Source organism: Silurus meridionalis, chromosome 13, assembly GCF_014805685.1.
Source record: "Silurus meridionalis isolate SWU-2019-XX chromosome 13, ASM1480568v1, whole genome shotgun sequence".
Classification (NCBI taxonomy): domain Eukaryota; kingdom Metazoa; phylum Chordata; class Actinopteri; order Siluriformes; family Siluridae; genus Silurus; species Silurus meridionalis.
The window spans coordinates 19,339,108-19,358,058 of NC_060896.1; the positions used below are offsets into that span (position 1 = coordinate 19,339,108).

Genomic DNA, 18,951 nt, shown 5'->3' on the forward strand with positions numbered 1-18,951 from the left:
CAAACGCTATAGGCTCGCTGCATCCCACTACCGGGACCTGATGGTGGTGTGACAGTGTCGCCTTATCGAAAGGATAATTATACACGCTAACCCGTTTGGATATGTGCCTTTTACTATTTGATGGAGTACATACTGGGACGGGTCCAATAATCAGGTGTAGATTAGACAGTGTAGACGTCACTCCAACGCGCGCGGCCATCTGAATCATCACTGGGATTCGTGACACAGATTCTGCTGGTGGAAAAGAAAAAATATGGCCACGGCATCGAGATCGAGGTAAGACATGGACATCTGTAAATGAATCGATTATCGGTGTTCATCTTTTTTTATTGAGCGCGGGGTAATGAGGCTTGATTGAGCCTGATGCGCATTTTTGGGAAATCTTTCATCGCCTATTGTATCCTGATGCAGCATCCACGCATCTCATCATCATGTGTTTCATCGTGTGCGAGTGTGTGTGTGTGTGTGTGTGTAAGAGAGGGAGACACGGGGTAGTAATCCATTGTCTGAATTGTAGTTTAGTGTATAATTATTATTTATTACGTCATTTGATGGACATGTCCCCAAACCCAATATGTCGCATATTAAGCGTTATCCTACTTTTATTATTATTATTATTATTATTATTATTATTATTATTATCATCATCATTATTATAATTATTATTATTAGTATTATTATTATTATATTCAGTGTATGGAAGGAAAATTCCTAAAAGCGCAGATCTGGGTTAATATATTAAAAAAAGAAAAATATTTTACAATTTCCCAGTGAATTAACAGCTACAGCTTCATTTAACTTAAATAATTAATAAATTATTATTGTAAAATAGTATTTTCGGTATATCCTTATTTAACATACCTGGCATTTGAATTTATGAACTTGAGATAACACACACAACACAATTGCTGAAATGTTAAATTCAGTAATATGCTGATAAATAAAATTGTATACCTTTACCTAAATGAAAGTAAATCCTTTTTACATTTGAGTTGTATAATCTCTAAATCTTTAAATCATCTACTGTGAGGCATAAAACCTTTTTGGGCTATTTATTCATGCCAGAACAAGCTTAATTTAATAGTCAACTTCAGTCTTACCCAGCTCTTTACAAGGGCTTATAACAAAACTGTCAACCAGAATTTACTCTGGACAGCCCACATTTCTGTATGCATCCCACATGAATTTAAAGTACGATCACTGTGGGTTGCCCACATCCGGCCATTGCGTTAAAGCCACTGTCATGCTGAAATGAAAAGGTTTTCCCCATTGTGGTCTGCCCACAATAAGCTAATGAGGGTGCCTACATTCCAACCCTATTCCTATGGCCTGTCATAGGCATAATGCATACTTATTGGTTTGGTGAAAATCAATATTTCGCTTTTCACTGTACTCCACTGTTCTGAGGGGAATGGTGCAAAAACCGACACGATATTCTGAAATCATTCAATCTAATGAGATGTTAAACTTATTTTCATCTGAAAATGTTTGTGATATCACCTATACTGTAGATGCAGGCATAAGACTTTTCCTCATTTCAAGCACATTCACAACAACCCAACCTTGTAGATTTTCTCTAAGCATGTATGCCACTTCAATTTACATAATCTACTTTACCCAAATACTAACTAGAACAAGCAAAACAGCTGTAACTGCTAAAGTCTTGCTCACACATGAAGCTTTTATAATGTGTCTTTTTATGACAGGCTTATATAATTAATCTTTGACACAGAAGCATCACTGCGTGCAACATAACAGTCATATCTTGTTAAAGAGCCATTTGAGGCTCCATAGCCACCTATTCTATATTTTTGATTGCAAGGCGAGACTATAGATTCTAACAAGGATATTGTATTATTATTTACAATATTATTATTGTATTATTATTATATTGTATAATATTTATAAAGCTTATTAAAGCAGGAATCTGTTTTGTAATGAGGATATACAGAATAAAACCAGCTGTGCTTTATTATGCCAATATAATATTCACATATAATCTGTGACAGACACAGGCCAATTATTTTAATAAAAAAACATACACTATGTGAAATATAATTTTATTTCTTTATTAAAAGCAGACATTGCTGCACTGATTTGATTGTATAACATATCACACTTCATGTTTAAATTATTTAATTAACACTAAAAATGTATTTGCACCACGCTGTGCCATGTTATCACCTCAATGGTAACAAAGAATAAAAATATACAATGTGCCAATTGTACTTTTTTTTTCCGTACACCACATCATTCCATCCTCACATCATCACAAAAATGGAGCCCTTACTGCCCATCTGCACTCACATTGTAGGTGGTCTAAGTGTATGTTGCAGGTGCAATGCTGCGTGTGCCTTCTGCAAATGGATCTTAGAGTTTTTGCTTTCAACACCTCTTTAAAGAAGCTGTCACTATAGGTTTTAGTCAGCATAAGTAATTTTCAATTTCCTTTTAGATTTTAATGTTGTACAATGTTATTTTAGCAGATAAATGTCATTTTTGTATTATATTTTAAATAATAAATTAAATACTGTAATATTTCATTTAACAATGTGCATGTGTGTGTTGATTACAGTTTAAAACTAGCTGTTAATTCTTCAATAACAGTAAAAAGAAAAAGCAGTGGAAAGAAGTGGTAATTTGCCTGCTTGTAGAATTATACCTGTTTGTAGTGCTACATGAAAGTCTAATGAACAAAAAAGCTAAATGAAAACCTTTAATTTAGTTAAAAAAAATAAGTTCATTTTTACAGAGGTTCATTCTGTTTTAAAGAGGGAACACAGCAGCCTGAAATGGTCATTTTCTTTGATTTCATTTGATCATTTAAAAAAGATTTTGCCTTTACATTGTTTTTATACTGAATGAATAAAAAGGTTATGACACAGTGCATATACTTATACTGTATAGTGTCATTCCCAAGTAAAAAACATTACAGTATTTGTGATGATAATAGTAATAATAATAATAATAATAATAATAATAATAATAATTGAGCTGTATAGTATAGTGTTGCAGCCGGTAGATTCTTTGGTATAATTTTCATGATTTCACACTGCCTCATCTTGGCAAAGCAACAAAATCAGTGAATGGCAGCACATAAATTTATTTTAATTGTAACACTGTTTATTGTTTTCATAAGTGTTAAGGATTGTATAGCTTCAGCATACTAAAATGACATTGCTTGCATCAGTGACTATGGGATATTTCTATGTTCTCAGTATGAATTCAGTTAAATACAATTTTTATTAGTAGAATGTTTAACAATAGACAAAGTCCCAAAGCAGCTTTACAAAAATACATATATTACAAATATACATTTTAAATTAACAAGAGCCTAGTGTTGCATAGTGATGATCTAGTGATGATCTCAAAAATTATATCACTTAAATGTTGACAATAAATTATTTCGATTATAAATTATCTTTTGATTGGGCATGTCGAATGTTTTTCTCTTTTCTTCCCACAGCACTTAACCGACCCCTCAGAACAATAACAAACAAAATGCTACAGCACAACAACAACAATAACTACCCTTGCCTGGATGTGGCCCATAGAGAGCTGCTCCATGGTTGCAGGCGAAATGGTACGACGTTCAGCAGTGCCCTCGGATTTGGCGCAATCCCACTAATTAAAGGTCTTAGGGCCTGGGCAGTAAGTGGAGGATATTCAAGAAGTAAGAGAAAAACTGCAGCTGCTTCTCAAGCATCTGACACAGCTCATGAGAGTAGAATCGGGAGTATTCATAGGAAGACACATTCATTTCATACACCTGGGGTCAGGCAAGGAGGACTTGGTGCTCTAGTGACTGTGGCCACATTAAAGGACTCTGATGGAGGCAGACAAACCCAAACTCGATGCCTCTTTCTCAATGCTGAAGGATGCAATTACCTCTGTACTGTGGGGACCAGAGTGGATGGAAGAAAATCTGAAAAAGGGAGTCAGGATGGCTTGGGAATTTCTGATGGCAGACCTGTCCGGAAATGGAGGAAGTCTAACAAGAGGCCTAAATCCATGGAGAATATCTCATTGGTTGAGAATAAAGAGGGAGACAGCTCTACGAAACCGGAACTTTTGGACAAACACTCCATAACACAGTGCCTACAGGCAAAAAGTGCCCTGACAGCAATTAACAATGATGAAGAGCATGCAAATGGGTCACAGTTTTCTGTGAAAGAAGACACAACACTAGCCTCTTGCCCAAAACTCAATTATAGCTTTGGGGATCAAGACATACCCATTTCTACCAGCGACTGCACAGAAAATACCACAGAATTGAGTCAAAATGAGAGTGAATTTATAGCCGAAGTGACTCTGAATCATGTATTAAAATACAAGGAAAGTGCTATGCCATACTCTGAAAAGCATAGTCCAGGATTTGAAGTAGTTATGCATAAGAAAAATGGAATCTTATCCACCATTAGCCATAATCACACCACACACACCATTTTAACAGAAAGAAATCTAAATAAATCCAGTGAATTTGATATGGAGAAATCTAAACAGCATGGGGTAGAGTCTGAAATAGTTTCAGCGGATACCAATAAGACGAATGGAACTAATAGTCACTTTGAGGAGGCCATTATAAACCCTGCATTCAGCAACCTTTCAGATGATACTTTTTTAACGGTTTCACAAGTGAAAAGAGAGATAAAGAATAGGAAAGATGAGAGTTCCTTGAATAATGAAATGGAGAAGATTGTCCATTTTGGTGAAATGAAGAAAGTAAATCATTTGAAAGAACCAGCAGAGGAGCATTTGGGGTCACCAGTGTGTAGTTTTCATCAAAAGCAGGAAGTAATCATGGAAGTAAATATGACATTTAAGGAGGGAGGGGAATTAAATGCCACAAATGAGACTTTTGAGGAGCTTGCTAATTCTTTATCACAAGGTTCTGGCTTTTTCATTGTTGCTAATGCTATTACGTCGTCGTCTAATCCGGCCCCCACCACAAATGCAACTGCCCTCAGAGCCATGAGTAGTCAGCAACAAGAGGAGACCGAGGGTATGAGATTAGCAGTAAAACCAGCATTGGAGCAGTTCAAAAAGCAAGAGAGAGGCCAGGAAGAGGAGAATGTGGCAGATGAAGAGCTTGGAGTGGTGGATGAAGCAGATGAGGATGAATTTGGCATTTTTATGAAGGCAGGAGATGAGCAGATCTGGAATGCAGGATTCAACGAGCTCAAAAAAGTGCCTTGTGAAAAGAATGTTGGCATTGGTGAGTGCAACTTTATGGTAGACTTTATCTCCTGTGGTGTTCAGTACTTGTTATGTCTGCTAGAATTGTTCTGTCCAACTGACCCAGGTTGTCTTTTAAGATTTTATAGCAACACATTTGTTGCTACATACATTGTCCATCTGAGTATTTGTCACTATAAACATCATGTTTTGTTTTATATTTGTGTATTATTGGCTCTCAACTCAAAGTAAGGTTGTACAGTATTGACTTCTTATAATAATTTGCCACATTTATGGGAAAATAGCAAAATATAATTATAATATAATAATACAAAAACATTTTTAATTTTCTGCACCTGGACTGTCAGAGCTTTGAACGCCTATTCTACTCAGTACTCTAAATGCTAAATATAAATCAGATTGAGAGGGATTTTTTTTGCTATTTCATTAAGACTAACATTAATCTAGACTGACCTGGACTCCTGCAGGCCCCCTCACTTCTCATAAATTTACTGGGAATGCAGCACTTGCATTCTCTCTCTCTCTCTCTCTCTCTCTCTCTCTCTCTCTCACTCTCTCTCTCTCTCTGTGATCCTCTTAGCCTTATACTAGATGCAGCTCAAATCAGAGTCAAGCTAATACAAAGAGCACTGTGGAAAATCTTACCTTATTGTGTCTATAAATAAGTGTAATGTGCAATCCAAATAGTAAATATGGTATATACTAAATACTGTATATATCATAGAAATAAAACACTGTATTGGCATATACCATCATTTCCAGTGCAACATGTGCTGTCCATGATGTTTTGTAGTAAGCAGCATTAGGTGGCGGTATGCAGCAAACTCAGCCAATAAGTAAAGGAAGTTTACAATCTCCTTTTAAGTATTGTGTAAGCTGCTTGTGGGCTCTGTTTTTGAGATAGTTGTGCCTGCACAAAAGCAAGACTCAAATGTCACAGTGATGGATATTTTTGACCATTGGTGCAGGTGCTAATGGGGCACAGAGCAGTACAAATAGTGTGCAGTAGAGTGTAAACATTGCAAGAGCAACCTTGAGGTGAATTGAAGTGGCAGTGCAGTACAAACTTCAGCAAAGTGAGCATCGTAACCAGACAGCAAAATAAATGTCAGCAAATTGAAATTACACTGGCAATAAAGTGACAGTGCCTAAAGCTATGAATGAGTATGAGTGTCTGATTATAGAACTACTCAGGTTCTCTAGAACAATACTTGCTCATGGGCTTCTACATAGACCGCTAGCTATGTATTATATTTACTGATAAATAGCAAACGTGTTGTATAAAGTAGCCCCCAAAAAACGCTGCTCAAAACATTACCTGCATATTGCAAGCCAATTAAAGCCCTGTACACAAGAGCTTTATCTAGATAATCTGCTTTACACCAGATTCAACACTGTTGAACATGTTTATTTGTTGAATCATTCAAGATGGTCATGCAAAAGAAAAAACTAAATAAAGCGGTAATTTGGAATTACAGTAATCCACCGCTTTATCGGTTCCAATCTCGTGCCCCCAGTTTATTGCGGAATTGCATTTGCCACATAATTAATTTGCTTCGCTGATTTTCCCGGTCTCTTTTCTCTGGAATTGTTTTTTTATGGAGTTTTATGTTGAAATAATGAAATTTATAAATACAAATATATTTATTAATTATATAATTTAGTAAAATGTTAAAACGGTACATTACTGTATACATAATATAGCAATTTTATCGCGATAAACTGTGATTACTGTATACTGAATCTGTATGGATTCTGCAATTTACATATGTGTGTGTTATTAAGAATTATTTACATGGCACATAGAAGTCCGTGTTTGACTAAAAATCACACAGTAGTTCTTTATAGATTTTTTTTACAGATAATAAATTTGTTGTTACGTTAAGGATGAAGTGGCCTATTTATTTTTGAAGTGGGGTGATATAAATTGTAAACATTCACAAAGCCACTTTGTAGGAAACGGGACCAATAGAGGTTTCGAGTAACAAAAGCTAATTTTTTAAAACAAAATCAGTTTCACCTGCTTGCTGTGTCCTGTCAGCACAATCCATTGTTTTATGACTATTAGCTATTTGACAACTCAATAGCCATTCAACCACTCATTACAAAGGAACTGGACTGCTTATCCCCAATTAGCAAGCCAGTGATGACAGTGGTGAGGAAAAACTCCCCAAGATGGTATGAGGATGAAACCTCAAGAGGAACCAGACTAAACGGGGACCTATTCTTGTCTGATTAGCACTGAAAATGTATTCATTATATGCTTGAAATTGACAATAAAAGCCTACTTGAGCCTACTTGAAGCAAATATGCTGTCATTGGCAAAACTGGAGAACATTTCATGTTTTGATTATTTGTTTTGTTACTGTATGGGAAGTGGCAGCTCAGTGGTTATAGCTGTTGGCTACTGATTGGACTGTTGGGGGTTCAAGCCCCACTATTGCCCAGCTGCCACTCTTAGGCCCTTAAGCAAGGCCCTTAACCCATATGCTCCTGGTGTGCTGCATCAAGGCTGAGTTCTGACCCCAGCATCCTAACTTTGATGGGATATGTGCTGAAAAATGTCACTGTGCTGTAATGCCTATGAGACAAGTAAAAAGCCTCTTTCTTACTTTAGCCTTATGGGTTTTTGTACAAAATTAAAGTAACAAATAGGGCTGAAACGATTCCTTGAGTAGCTTGAGTAATTTGAATACAAAAAAGCATCGAGGCAATTTATTTGTCCAGTTAACTACACACAGAGCACTGGGTGTCCCCACGGACCATTATTACTGACGCATTGCCCACTAATCTCTGAAAAATGGTGGAACATGGAGGAAAAATCAAGGGGCAAGGAGAAAATTCAGGCCAAAAAAATTAAAAAAATTGCAACCTAAAAAATAAAGAAAACACTGTACAGTGTGTTTAACTGTTAAGTGTTAAGTGATTTGAAATGGATTTATATTTTTTTATTTATGATATTTTTTATTTATATATTTGTAATTTGCATTTTGATGTAATATGGCTATTAAATGCACTGGGGTTTAGTTTTCACAAATATTCCTGTATGCAAATTCAGCAATAAAAAATGTATTTTGTTTTAAAATGGAACAAATTAGAATTTGGAAAGACCTGTCTTATTTTCTCTTGTATGTTTAGCATTGCTCTTTAATAAAGAAAATGTACTTTTTATATGTTTAGCTCGATTATTCGATAGAATAATCGTTAGAATACTTAATTACTAAAATAATTGATAGCTGCAACCCTAGTAGCAAACTTCAGGCAACAAATAGACACCAGGGCAGTGGGAATGTTTTTTGTTTGTTTGTCTGTCTGCTAAATGAGGCATGTGGTATGTACAGAGTAAATAAAGACAGGATTCTTTAATAAGGTCAATTAAAGGAGATCAGTTATAACAATTAGCCACTGCTGAAAATTATTGTATCCTTTTAACAGTTGAACATTTAACAAAGCGCATGAAAATAGCATAATGACAACTATTTGCTTACACAGCATTATAACACACAAAAAAAATTATTACAGGTAGTCGCTGACTTACGACCACGATTGGGACCGACAAACCGGTCGTAACACGATTTGGTCGTAAGTAGAGTAGGCTATATGTACAGTTCTGTGAAATGATGCCGGAAGCTGGTACGCCGCGGCTAGCGATTGTGGTTGTACAGTCGAATGGTCATAAGTTGCATAGGTTGTAGGTCGACGACTACCTGTATCGTGTTTTACCTAAGGTTTAAAAGCACATTTTGGTTTTGAAACTTACTCACACTTCTTTTTATTTCAACAGACATTACAAACTCCTCTGTTTCAAATGAACCTCTGTCATTGATGTCTGACTGGACCAGAGACCTGTCAGTTAGGCAATCAGAGGACATATGGACTGCCTTCAAGCAGGAAGTAGCCAGCAGAGGAGCAGAGAAGGAGTGCTGGTTTTCAACTGCAGTGGAAAACATGCACCTCACACACTCATCTCTTAATACTGTGGTAGGTGTAAATCTGATTAACTACAGTCATGGAAAAAAGAAGGCACACCCTCCACTAATTTTACACTAATCAACCATAAGATTAAAATCACCTGCTTAATATCATGTAGGTCCCCATTGCTGCTAAAACAGCTCTGATCCATTAAGCCATGGACTCCCAAAAGCTTCTGAAGGTAGAGTGTTAAGCTGTGGGATCTGGCACCAAGCTGTCACAAGTAACATCCACATGAATACTAGGACCCAAGGTTTTCCAGCAAGTTTTCCAGTTGGTTTGCCATTTTCCCAAAGTGCAGCTTGTTTCCATTTTTGCCATTGCTCTACACTCCAGTTCTGATCTTCACATGCCTATTACAGGCATTTTTGGTGATGAACAAGGGTCAACACTCTGACCAGTCTGAGGATACACAGCCCCATAAACAGCAGGAAGCAATGCACTGTTTCATTTATTTAATTGGTTTTTGCTGAAATATCTTTTCTGTATTCACATCACCTGTCAGTGTGTCAGTAATGACGGATCTAAAACACACTATGTGGTCCTTTCCACCTTATAAAAACAAATAAATAATCATTAGACAACAAAACTCCTATTTCAATATGAAGCCATTATTTCTCAAAGTAAACCAACATTTAGAAATATTAGTGCACTTTGAATTTAAACAAACAGAAATTGGCAGCCAAGTGTCAATCATCTCTAAAAATTATTTTGTGTTGTGTCATTATGCAAAAACAAGATTAGCTACGATCTCACAAGAAGCAAATGTTGCTGCTCATCAATCTGGGAATGGTTGTAATACCATCTCCAAACAATTTGAAATGCATCATTCTACAGTGAGAGATTTACAAATCAAGAGTCTTCAAGACCATTGCCAATCTTTCTAGTAGCATCACAGCAAATTCAGTTCAAGGTCATACTGTTTAATGCTCAGAGTTATGAAGAAAAAACACAAGAGCTACATCATGTGACCTACGGGCCTCTGTAAGTATACTGAATGTTTGCATTCATGAAAGCACATCCATTTTTTCATGAAAGTTTGGATAGGAAAAAGCCCATTCTCTTGCATTTAAATAAACCACAAAAGATCTGGAGCAATATCCTTTAGACTGATTAGACTATGGTTGATATATTTCTTCCCATGTTTGGTGAAAAGCAAGCGGATCATATCACCACAAATCCCTCTTATCAAACATAAGGTCAAACATGGTGGTGAAGGGGAGATGATTTGGGCTTTGTTTTACAGGAGCTCTGTATTCTAAACCTCAACCCTATTGAGATGCTGTGTTATGATCTGAAGAAAGCTGTGCATAAACAAATGCCCTCAAACATCAAAGAAATGAAAAAGTGTTCTAAATAAGAGCATCTTTTCCCACCTGGTTTCTAAATAATGGTTTATTCCAGGGAAAAATCACCATATATTAAAATATGTAGGGATGTAGGGTTTTTGTCATCATTGTTTGCTGAAGCTAATTGTTAATAGAAGGTACTAAGGACCACCCAATTGCTATTCAGACCCTGATGAATAAAAAACAGAACTGAAGGTGTGTATATTGTTTTTTTTCTGTGACTGTATTTATTTAAAATGATTACACATGTACACACATAGCATAAATGTTTGGTCTCAAATCACACACTATTCACTAGGCACATTTAGTAAGATTGTTTTTTTTTTCTTGTATTTTAGTCTTCAGCCTTTTATTCATGCATACATTTATCAAGAATTATGAACATAATGTTTATCTACTGTTTTTCTTTGTTGGCTGTGGTTGGTCTCCATCTGTGTGTGCAGCCAAATGTGTTTTTAGAGGCCTTTCCGTGTTTAAAGTCCTCCTGTGGAGATTCTGACAGCATTCCCACATTGACAGAGCTGCTGCGAGGTCCTGCAACAGACAGCTTGCCTGATACAAATGGGTATATTTGAAAATTTTGTATTTTATTTGACAGTGACGTACATTTTTTGTAAGTATTCCAGTATTGCAAAGTTCAGCTAGAGCTTAAGCTTTTATTGTGTCTGTAGTCAGTGCTCGAATTAAGGGGGGTCTGGGAGGATCCGGCATTAGGGACTTCCCATCACCAAGTAATTATTTATTATTAAGTAATTATAAGTAATTATTTACAATCATTCATGTGACATAAGCATGTTTATTTAAATAGTTGTCATGTCTCTTTAAAATGCAAACACCCCCACATCTAAAAACCACCATACGCATGATATTATTTACTGCTTGTTTGGTGCCGCTAGGTGAAGCCAGCTATGAAATGGAGAGTATTAAAGAGAAAATTAATGATTTTTTTGAGGGGTAATTTGTAAATAAATGAATAGGTCCGTTTATGCTGGGGTTGCTCAGACGCTCATCTTTTGCACTCAAAAGATGGCCATCGGCTGTCAACTGCAACAAAGACAGGAAGGCAAGCACAGACAAAATCAGACAGACCACTAATACATTAACATGTATTCTTTCCCTGACATCGCCTGATATTTTGCTATCCTTTTGTTGTTTTAACTAATAAAAAATGCCCTTAAACAGGCCTTAAACTTTGTGTTACATTGCAAATAGTTGATTCTGACAGAAAGACCCCACCACCACCACCACCACTACCACAACTGAGGACCCCCCATTAGACTTGACTCAATTTGAGCAATGTCTGTAGTGTTCACCATTTAGCACTTTAAATATTACAGCAATACAACTGTAGCCAGTGTATTCATTTTTTTTGTCTCAGTGATCAAAACAGTGCTTTCAGTCTGCCGAAATAAACAACGTTCAAAATCATCTTCAAAAGAAAAATTGTATAAACTATATATAATTAATTTATCTTTAGTAACTGCTTTATCCTGTTTAGGATCATAGTGTATTTGGAGGCAATAATATGAAAAATGGCCATGAGGTCAGAACACATGCTCATTTTATGTTGTGCTATGGTACTACAATATATCCCTTTTTTAGGTTACACTGGCTCCACCTTGTGAATGCCCTCGTGTGGCAAGTCTTAACATTGCAGTATTGCATCATGTTTGTAGTATAACAATTTACAATAATTTCTAGTAAATTCTAAACTAGTGGTATAGTGGTATATAATATAACAGCTCAGCTGGTCAGCTCAGGTTTCACTCCTTTTAGCCAAAAATAGGCTAGTTTAGACTGTTAGCACAAAAAAAAAAAAATCATAAAATGCACTGATTGACTAGTTAAACTGTGTCTCGGTGATGAATCAATTCTCTGCCTGACACACACTGCTTCTCTGTTACTAAAGGTTGTGATGTATAAACTAGATGTATTTGATCTTTAAGGAAACAGAGTCTACTGGATGGCCTTCAAGATCTGGACCGCATGATTGGTGTGAAATACAAGGTCTCAGAGTCTCTTTCCCGAAAGATTCTCCTGCAGTCATTGAACTTGAGGACCCCGAAACCCGTACGTTCATTTGTTGTTTATTTTAAGCACATTGGAAAAAACACAACTTTTTCATTTACATATTTGTAACAAAATATTTATATTAAATCTTGTAACCCACTCACTGTTTTAAGATGATTTAAGATGATATTAAATTATTTGGATGATAACTACAAGTATATATGCAGTTTTAAATATATTTGTGGCTTGATCTGAACTTTTAAAGCTGTAATATGCAGATTTATACTAAAATGATGATTTTTCTCTTTCAGGAGCGTGCAGGTGGTCGCAAACACAACATGGCGAGGTTTTCACCAAACCTTCCAACCTCCAACCAGCAGAAAGCGGCTTATGCTAAAAGAAGACTCTCTTATGACATCAACAGGAACATCATGTCATAGTTTATCCTCATTTTAAATAACTTTATTCTTTAAAACCTGCAGATAAAATAACTACACAAAAAAAATTACATTTTCCATTAGGGTGTACTTTCTGTTCCATCTGCAGTCGCATGGAAGATTAGTTGTTGTATAATTATGTCTGTTAGTATTTTAGTAGGTCCATTTCCCAAACAACAAATTTAAAATGGAAATAAATAACATTCAACAAGGAGCAGCTTGATCATATGACATTACCACTTTTACCTAAACTGTTTACTTATAGTGCAACTTTTGCTACTGATTTTGATTACACAATAATAGTGTTTACCTAATGTTAGCTTGCTGGCATTTAACATAAGATATCTAATGCTGGAGAGGGAACATTGATGTTAGTTAAGCCAACTAGTTAGGTGGTTAACTTATCGAATGTTGCCAGACTACTGTATTGTTTAATTCATTCATTCATTCATTCATTCATTCATTCACTATGAATATCCTGTGGGTGCACCTATTGGTTATTTGTCAGCAACCTACCAGCATGTTTTTGGGAGGTGGGAGAAAACTGGAGAACAAGGAGGAAAACATTATGGGCACAGAAAGAACAGAAACAAATGGTAGCAAATGCTATATTATATAATTACATTATATAATTACAATTAAAATACTAGGGTTAATTTTTCATTCAACAATTCACATGATGCCACAACCTAATCAAATATGTTTTTATTAACCCAGGTGATCATTTGGCATATACGTTTATCTGATGTAAATTGCAAGCATAGATATAGAAGTGCAAGAGCAACAAAAACAATTTAACAGTAAGAAACATAATTAAGGGCTCAATAGAAGCACTCTAAACCTAGTCTTCATTAAATATCCTTAATTTATTACTGTTGCCATTGTGGACAATAAGGACATTTGGACTTTCAAATTATATGACACTAATCTGAAACATATTTACTTGTCCTGTGCCAACCCTTGATTCATGCTGTTACACTTTTCTTCCTTGTAATGATGTTTAAATAATGCACTTATTGTTCTTGTTGTTGTCTTTTCAATTACACTTGTTTCAGAATAAAATATTTGCTGTCCAATCTATCATCCTAGCTCACTTTTCAATGAAAGATCAGTATTTGGATTTTTGCAGACCATTAAATTCAAATTGCTTTTATTTTCTTAATTTTTCACTTGAATCAGAAAACTGCAGTGTGCCATTTTTTTTACTAAATGTGAAATTCTGAAGAATAAAGACTGTATTTTCTCAGTTTGAAGATCATGTACTCCTGTCAACATGTCAATTGATAACAATTAAAAAAAGGAATCCGTGTATTTTACATTGTTTCCGCAAATATTTGATTGCGGTTGCAAAGATGCACAACTCTATGATTATTTATCGCATATTCATTTTGCCCAGTGAAGTGTAAAGGAGTTTCAAGCTTGCTTCCTTAATTGTACACATATTAAAATACAACTTTTATCTCAATAATTTGTAGATACACATGTTCGAACAGTAGCAGAAATATTCCATATTCTTCATTTACTTATTCGTCTATAGTAACTACTTTATTCAGGTCAGAGGTGAGCTGATCCTGGACCCTTTCCAGAGAGTCCATTACAGGACACCATGCACACACTTAGTCACACTTTGGGGGCAGCTTAGTATAGCCAATCCAGATTTATCAACCCTGTGGGAAGAAACATGGACCTACATGGGGAGAATGTGATCATCAGAATATGGGTTGGCAACTCTTGCTCATGATCTCAATGCTTTTACTGAAACATACAGGTATTTGGCATTACCTTCTTCTAGTGCATAATTAAAGTTAATAGGTTCTAATTTTATTATTTTTTCAATAGACCTATACTAATGTTTATATTGCAAATGTTCCTTTACTTTTATTGCAACATTTTAGTTCATGCATAAAGTTTTCAACTTTATAGGAATGAATGTGTTGGACCACCCCAAGCTGTTTTATACTGTCTATGCAGTTATACATGTACTTGAGCATTGTTAAGACTACATCTGCTTCTATATACATTGAGAGTAGTGCCTTTGGTTTCTGCACTTTACTTTCTAACTTTACCAGATTCTCACAATGAGGCATTTATTCACAGGAAACACTAATAAAACTGGACAGGCTCCTTTTGATGACAGAAAGATTACTTCCTACTTTCCTACATTCTCAGTCTCCTGAAAGCACCTGCTTTTTTGATATTTCTGATTTTTCTGAGCTTCTAATTGTATTTACTGAGTTCCTTTTTCATACATTTTAATACAAATGTAATTTTAGTCACTGTTAACAAACAATAGTCACTGTGACTGAAGCTTACGTTCTAGTTTTTGCTCCGTTTTGTTTACAATATTTTTCTTGTTTTCACATGCTATGTTGTTTCAAGAAATTTTATTTCATTAGACTGTATGGATATTTCATATGTACAGTTTATGTGTTAATTAACTTGCCTTGAAGTTTGTGCTTGTGCTTAGAAATATCATATGTATTTTGTGAAAAGGATTTTTGCCTCCATTTTATGAAATTCAGATCTCTGAATTGACCAAAATTAAAAAGTTTCGATTAACCTTTAAAACCACCTGACCATGACAGTGCATTCAACTCTGTGGCATCATGTGATTCTGAACCTATTTCCTACTGTGGAAGTTGTGGTGGGATAAGTCAATAACAAATATGTAAATCACACTGACATTGTTGAAAGATAGATAGATAGATAGATAGATAGATAGATAGATAGATAGATAGATAGATAGATAGATAGATAGATAGATAGATAGATAGATAGATAGATAGATAGGTGGTCAGTGGAAAATTCCTCCTGATTTAATAGTTATTAAGACCTGGATATAAAGATAAAAACTATTTCTAAAATGTATCAGTTAAAATTATGAAATAACAAGCTGTACTAGTTATTTAAAACTGTTAGGGACTCTCTGACTCACTGAGGAAAACTGCAGATCGAAGCACTCTGGAGTTTAATAGCCAGGTGCAATACTGTTTTTTCTTCTTCTTCCATTTATAAAAGAACATAATATCTATGTAGAAAATAGTCCCCTTTCATTGTCATTTTGTAGACACTCCTCTGTGATCCTCATTCTTGTCAAATCTTGGTGTGAAATCAGTAAGCACCCAGTGCATGTGCAATGTGTTAACATTCCTACTTCTAATTTAAGTATTTGTAAAAAAAAAATAAATAAATAAATAATAATAATAATAAATAAATAAATAAAATAATGGTCAAGTCAGGTTTATTTGTATAGCGCTTTTCACAACAGACATTGTCTCAAAGCAGCTTTACAGAAATCAACAGTTAAGGTGAATGGTGTGCATTTATCCCTGATGAGCAGCCGTGGTGACTGTGGCAAAGAAAAACTCCCTTAGATGTTATAAGGAAGAAACCTTGAGAGGAACCAGACTCAAAAGGGGAACCCATCCTCATTTGGGTGACATCAAGAGTTTGATCATAAATCTTTCAACAATACAGAACACTGGAGAGTGAGAACTAACATGAGCACTGGGGTATAAGATTATAAGTAATGATCTTTCTACAGTCTTATACAGTCATTGTGGTTAAAAAAACTAGGAGCTACTGAGCACAACATTTGTAATCATCACAGATCCAACATCAGCTTCTCCATGCCAGAGCCTTTAAACACTCCAGGAGGTCCAATGTCAAAACCACACATGTAGTGGGATCCAATTGGCACTGGTGCATGATGCAGTGATCTGAGGGACAGAATGCTTATTTATTTGAATGAACAGAGCCACAGCACAAGAAGAAATGAAACTTTCTGTTCGTGTTAAGTATGTATTATACACACTAGTTTTGAAAATTCCAGTACAGTTATACATTTAACATTTTATCCATTTGCCCATCGTTACAGTAAAGATCACAACAACCTTTACATTTTGAAAAAATACAATAGTAATTTTACCCATGGAGTGATTGTTGATGCCAGATAGCCGTATTTATATAATTGCTGATCTCCCAGGACTTTCATACAAAATTCCATAGGTTTTATTCAGAACTACCTTACTAATGAGAAAGTCTACATAAAGCACCTTAGAATGCATAGCAAATTGAACCTCAAGGCAGAAGGGCTACAACAGCAAAAGACTATGTTGGGTTATCTTCTCTCAGCCAAGAACAGAAAGCTGAGGCTTCAAGTGATTCACAAAAACTGGACACTTAAAGCTTGAAAAAACATGGCCTGGTTAATTGAACTTCTATTTCTGCTGAGGTACAAAACAGATGGTTGGGACAGAATTTGGCATCAACAGCAAGAATAATGAATAACCTTACCTACTTTGTGCCAACAGTCCATGTGGTGGAAATGGTTTAATGGTATGAGGTATGTTTCTAGGCACACTTTGAGCCACTTAATACCCATCAATCACAGCTTGAAGGCCACAAACTCTCTGACTGTTATTGCTGACCATGATGTATTATATGATGAATGTATTTTTCCTGCATGATAATGACCTATGACAAGCAAAATTTAAACTGGTTCTATGAGCATGACAATGAGTTCAGTGCTTTCCAGTCGATTTCCCAATCACTGGGACCGAATCTAGTATGACACCTTCGGGATATACAGTGAGGAAAATAAGTGTTTGAACACCCTGCTATTTCGCAAGTTCTCCCACTTAGAAATCATGAAGGGGTCTGAAATTGTCATCGTAAGTGCATGTCCACTGTGAGAGACATAATCTAAAAAAAAAAAATCCAGAAATCACAATATATGATTTTTAAACTATTTATTTGTATGATACAGCTGCAAATAAGTATTTGAACACCTGTCTATCAGCTAGAATTTTGACCCTTAAAGACCTGTTAGTCTGCCTTTAAAATGTCCACCTCCACTACATTTATTATCCTAAATTAGATGCACCTGTTTGAGGTTGTTAACTGCATAAAGACACCTGTCCACCCCATACAATCAGTAAGAATCCAACTACTAACATGGCCAAGACCAAAGAGCTGTCCAAAGACACTAGAGACAAAATTGTACACCTCCACAAGGCTGGAAAGGGCTACGGGGAAATTGCCAAGCAGCTTGGTGAAAAAAGGTCCACTGTTGGAGCAATCATTAGAAAATGGAAGAAGCTAAACATGACTGTCAATCTCCCTCGGACTGGGGCTCCATGCAAGATCTCACCTCGTGGGGTCTCAATGAGAAATCAGCCCAGAACTACACGGGAGGAGCTGGTCAATGACCTGGAAAGAGCTGGGACCACCGTTTCCAAGGTTACTGTTGGTAATACACTAAGACGTCTTTAGTTTGAAATCATGCATGGCACAGAAGGTTCCCCTGCTTAAACCAGCACATCTCCAGGCACGTCTTAAGTTTGCCAATGACCATTTGGATGATACAGAGGAGTCATGGGAGAAAGTCATATGGTCAGATGAGACCAAAATAGAACTTTTGGGTCATAATTCCACTAAACGTGTTTGGAGAAAGAAGAATGATGAGTACCATCCCAAAAACACCATCCCTACTGTGAAGCATGGGGGTGGTAGCATCGTGCTTTGGGGGTGTTTTTCTGCACACATGGGACAGGGCGACTGCACTGTATTAAGGAGAGGATGACCGGGGCCATGTATTGCGAGATTTTGGGGAACAACCTCCTTCCCTCAGTTAGAGCATTGAAGATGGGTCAAGGCTGGGTCTTCCAACATGACAATGACACGAAGCACACAGCCAGGATAACCAAGGAGTGGCTCTGTAAGAAGCATATCAAGGTTCTGGCGTGGCCTAGCCAGTCTCCAGACCTAAACCCAATAGAGAATCTTTGGAGGGAGCTCAAACTCTGGCGACAGGCCAGAAACCTGACTGATCTAGAGAAGATCTGTGTGGAGGAGTGGGCCAAAATCCCTCCTGCAGTGTGTGCAAACCTGGTGAAAAACTACGGTAAAGGTTTGACCTCTGTAATTGAAAACAAAGGCTACTGTACCAAATATTAACATTGACTTTCTCAGGTGTTCAAATACTT

At 36.2% G+C, this 18,951-nt stretch overlaps 1 protein-coding gene across 1 annotated transcript; it reads left to right on the top strand.

Moving 5' to 3' along the window:
* On the top strand, positions 1 to 14,195 carry si:ch211-14c7.2. The gene is made up of 6 exons (XM_046863747.1): positions 1 to 276; positions 3,467 to 5,215; positions 8,981 to 9,177; positions 10,961 to 11,082; positions 12,464 to 12,587; positions 12,839 to 14,195. Exons 2-6 carry the CDS (start codon positions 3,502 to 3,504, stop codon positions 12,965 to 12,967), a joined length of 2,286 nt encoding a protein of 761 aa, XP_046719703.1. The 5' UTR covers positions 1 to 276; positions 3,467 to 3,501; the 3' UTR covers positions 12,968 to 14,195.
* Positions 14,196 to 18,951: the final 4,756 nt, after the last annotated feature.

What these genes read in the sequence shown, in the direction of transcription:
- si:ch211-14c7.2 (XM_046863747.1), top strand. Translation starts at nt 3,502, where the DNA reads ATGCTACAGCACAACAACAACAATAACTACCCTTGCCTGGATGTGGCC. An exon ending in ACTCATCTCTTAATACTGTG is followed by an intron (nt 9,178 to 10,960) that starts GTAGGTGTAAAT and finishes CTGTGTGTGCAG; the next exon opens with CCAAATGTGTTTTTAGAGGC. An exon ending in AGCTTGCCTGATACAAATGG is followed by an intron (nt 11,083 to 12,463) that starts GTATATTTGAAA and finishes TTGATCTTTAAG; the next exon opens with GAAACAGAGTCTACTGGATG.